Consider the following 3782-nt stretch of genomic DNA (forward strand, 5'->3'; position numbering starts at 1 on the left):
TTTTCTCTGACTTCCTCTTCTTTGTCTTTCCTTTTTATGTTCATTTTTTTCTTTACATTATTTCTCCTCTCTCTCTATCTCTTTCTCCTCTTTATTTCTTTCGCTCCTCTCTCTTTCCTTTCCACCTTTATTTAAATCTAAATATTTATAGACAATCCAAATATCTTTGGTGGGGATAATGCTAAGAATGTCTAAACACACGCACACATGTATTCTTGGCACTGAGGATATTTTGGTTGCCTGTATGTATATATATATATAATTTAAATTAGACATTCCTTTTCTACTTCCAGTAAGATCAGGTCAAGTGGTTTAGACTTATTGATTTTGAATGAGGTTTTTTTTGTTATTTTGAATTGTCTTACAAATTGTACATCCTATAATTAGACACACTCTAATCTATAATGATTGGCAAAGTTGTTCTTAATACTTTCCACAGGTTCTGTTAACCACAATGCTTTATCACTGCTTGTGGCAGAACTGAGGATTTATTAGAGCTTGTGGTAGAGAGCTGGTGCTATGAACTAAAAAGACTGGACAATTACCTAAATTACTAAAATCTGGAAGACACCACTAAAATTCTAAATAACTTAAGTAACATTTCTTAAAACTTGTAAAAAACCCCAAAAAATAATGAAAATTATAAATAATGCTGGTGTGGTCACTCCTCGGGTAGAATAGAGGAGGACAGAGGTGAGGGGAGACAAGAGAGTTTTGTGGCATATGATTTAGTGTGAAACAACTTAAATTTTTCCAGGAAACAGATTTCTTGGATTATATCTGTAATCATAAAAACTACAATTTTCTTGCCAGCAAGTTGATTATAATTTCTTGACTGTATTTTTCTTTTCAGCTGGTGCAAGAAGGGGTGACAGTTTGAGGGATTACCAAAGAGGGTGCACATTGTAGGGCTAGTAGAAGGAATTGTACACATTGTTGGGCTGGTTAAGGTGTTTGAATACTCTGACACCAGTCCCAAGTTAAAGATTTGTCATAGCTTGTGATAGGAATAAGAGTTTGTCATAGTTTGCAATAGGAGTAAGTATTTGTCACAACTCATATGATAGGAAATACGTCACAATTTGTGAAAGGACTGGAAATTAATCCTAGTTTGTCTGGATTGAGAATTTGCCTTAGCTTTAGTCAGAACAGAAAATTTATTATTGCTGTTTAACTTCAAGTCTGCCCCAATGAAGCAGACTTATGGTCAGAAATGTTCCAACCGTTGCCAGCCTGTCTTTTTGCCCCCTCCTCTCATAGTGCATTTAGGACTACATTAACCAGCGTCACACCTCAATGTTTTTTTGTTACAGCTTTCACTGACTTCACTGTTCTGTCACCACCATGCTTGTTTACTTTTATTTCTGTAGTTTCCATCATCACAATTTAAGCCATATAGTAATTGCAGTTTTTTTCTTAGAAAATTCTAGATAAACTGCAAAGAAATTTTTACTTTTGAATTTCACTCTTGAATTTCTGAAATATATCTATTTTGAAAATATCTCCATTTAAAAAAAAAATTTTGTTCGTTTTTTTTTTTTTTATATATAGTAGAGTTTAACTTCTGCAAATACATAAACACACATAGCCGCAAAGATACACGTACATACATATGTACATCATATATACATATATCGTTCGTACCTATGTACATACATAATACATACATTGTACGTACATACTTACGTTGCATATACAATAAGTATATACTTAGAAAAATATACATAACTATGAATACTATTAAGGCCTAAAAATTGCCTGTAGCCAACCTAGAGAAATCTCAGCGTCAAGCTTCTTAAGAAATTTAGTTGAATATACTTGAATGAATTCGAACAAAAGTTGCCTGATGTCTTGTCTTGTCATTTTTATTTGTCAATGTTGATGGACAAAAAGATGTTTGTTGGTTTTAGCGAGTATATAATTACGTGTATATTTATATACAGACAGTAGTGATTATAACCACATCCTCCCTCTTATTTACTGTTACTATCATCATAGCCATTATCGCTATCATTATCGCCGTTGTAATCTTCGCTGCCGCCACTATCATTATTGTGTCATCGTCGTCATCGTAAGCACCTTCGTTATAATCGCTTCCTCCACCACAATCGTCTTAACGTCGCCTTTGCCATCGATCTAATCGTCAGTGCTACTCTCCCTCCATCTGATCCTGTCTTAGAAAGAGATATGTTAGTTATTTCAGTAAATTTGATTTTTATTTCTTGACATTTTCTTCCTTTTTGTTCACCCGAGTTGGTGTCCTTGACATGCCGAAAGTACCGGTATATTTGGGATGCTATAAATGTTGACAGACGATTAGAGTCGAGGCAATATGCGTTCCTGTAGAGGTTGTTGTCGATCAGCTCCTGAGCAGTGGTTGCGACCGTCCGGTACTTTTTTTACCCCGACATTGGGTATTTAGAACAGGCATGGACAACCTTTTGCGAGAAGCAGGCCGCATGAGACATCTCCAGGCGAGCTGCTCTACTAAAAGAAGCTTGAAGGTAATTTTTGTTTTGTTGGTGTTCCATTCAGAAAGTCCTGTGAGCCGCAGTTTACCCAGAGCTGATCTTGATCCACATTATCTAATGTGTTATTTGCTTCTTTTTCCTTTATTCTTTATTAAATCAATAGGAAAACTATCTGGCGGAGATTTGGCTTCTATTTCTGGCAGGTCGAGCGACTATGAAAGAGGTTTATTCCATCGGTTTAGTTATCATCAGCAGTATTGTTGTATTTTGGGTACTGTCACTATTGTAATTCCAAAGTGATCAATCAATCCTGTAGTATTTCGAGGGTGTGGGTGTATGTGTGTACGTGCGTACGTGTGTTTACCTGAGGGTTTATTTTTATTTTGTGGATTGCTGCTGTAAGTAGTCGCTAAATTGCTTTACTTAATAACACCAGCAACAACATCTTTTTGAATCAATTACCAATCAATAAGCTATCCTTGGCTTTATAAACTCTGCATTAAATCCTCTTGTCGAAAGGCCGGCGCTACGTTCAAAATAATTATTATATAACTTATAATTGCTTTCGTTGTTTACTGGCCACTCGCCAGTATAGTTGTGTCACGGCTAAGGTGATGCCCCACTTGTTTTCTGGTACGGTAAATTTATACTACTACTACTATGACATACCATTATGCATCTACATTGCTGTCTTCAAAACCCTTTGATTGATTATCGGTACGTGCTAATTTGTTGTCTCTAAGTTTTGTTTTCGTTCTTTTTTTGATAACTTTTCAAACTGTTTTCAGTTACTTGGAGCGTAAGAGAACTTAGTCAAAATCACGTAACCCAAGGTTTGTTGTTATAACAGTATATTGTTGTCATACTTCATTTCGCAAGACATTTGAACTTCTTTCAAACTTCTTCCTTTTGATGCATGCATCACTTTCCAACGTACCGCCTTCAGATACACCTCTTTCAAACGTACGTACTTCAGCTGCTTGCATCTTTTTCGAACGTACTTCCCTCAGATGCACGCATCTCTTTCAGATGCACTTCCTTCAAATGCACGCATCTCTTTCAACCGTACTTTTTTCAGATGCACGCACCTCTTTCAAACGTACTTTTTTCAGATGCACGCATCTCTTTCAGATGCTCTTTCTTCAAATGCACGCATCTCTTTCAAACGTACTTTCTTCAAATGCACGCATCTCTTTCGAATGTACTTTCTTCAAATCCACGCATCTCTTTCAGACGCACTTCTTTCAGATGCATGCATCTCTTTCAAACGCAATTCCTTCAGATGCATGCATCTCTTTCAAACGCAATTCT

The 3782-nt window shown here is 36.1% G+C and overlaps 1 protein-coding gene across 17 annotated transcripts in view; it reads left to right on the forward strand.

Moving 5' to 3' along the window:
* Positions 1–3782, forward strand: part of LOC106879405 (phosphofurin acidic cluster sorting protein 2) — a 304160-nt gene that overhangs the window by 49888 nt on the left and 250490 nt on the right. For 10 of the 17 annotated variants that reach the window (XM_014928950.2, XM_014928951.2, XM_014928952.2 and 7 more), the window contains exon 1: positions 3036–3188. The exons of 1 other annotated variant lie outside the window; for it this stretch is intronic. Coding sequence is in view for 1 of the 16 variants with exons in the window: in XM_014928959.2 (XP_014784445.1) it covers positions 3145–3188 (44 nt within the window). In the remaining 15 variants the exon portion in view is untranslated. Of the gene's footprint in view, positions 1–3035; positions 3189–3782 lie in introns of those variants that run through there. 6 more of the 17 variants (XM_014928953.2, XM_014928960.2, XM_014928961.2 and 3 more) reach the window with 2 other exon arrangements.

This window comes from Octopus bimaculoides, chromosome 11 (assembly GCF_001194135.2).
Source record: "Octopus bimaculoides isolate UCB-OBI-ISO-001 chromosome 11, ASM119413v2, whole genome shotgun sequence".
Lineage (NCBI taxonomy): Eukaryota > Metazoa > Mollusca > Cephalopoda > Octopoda > Octopodidae > Octopus > Octopus bimaculoides.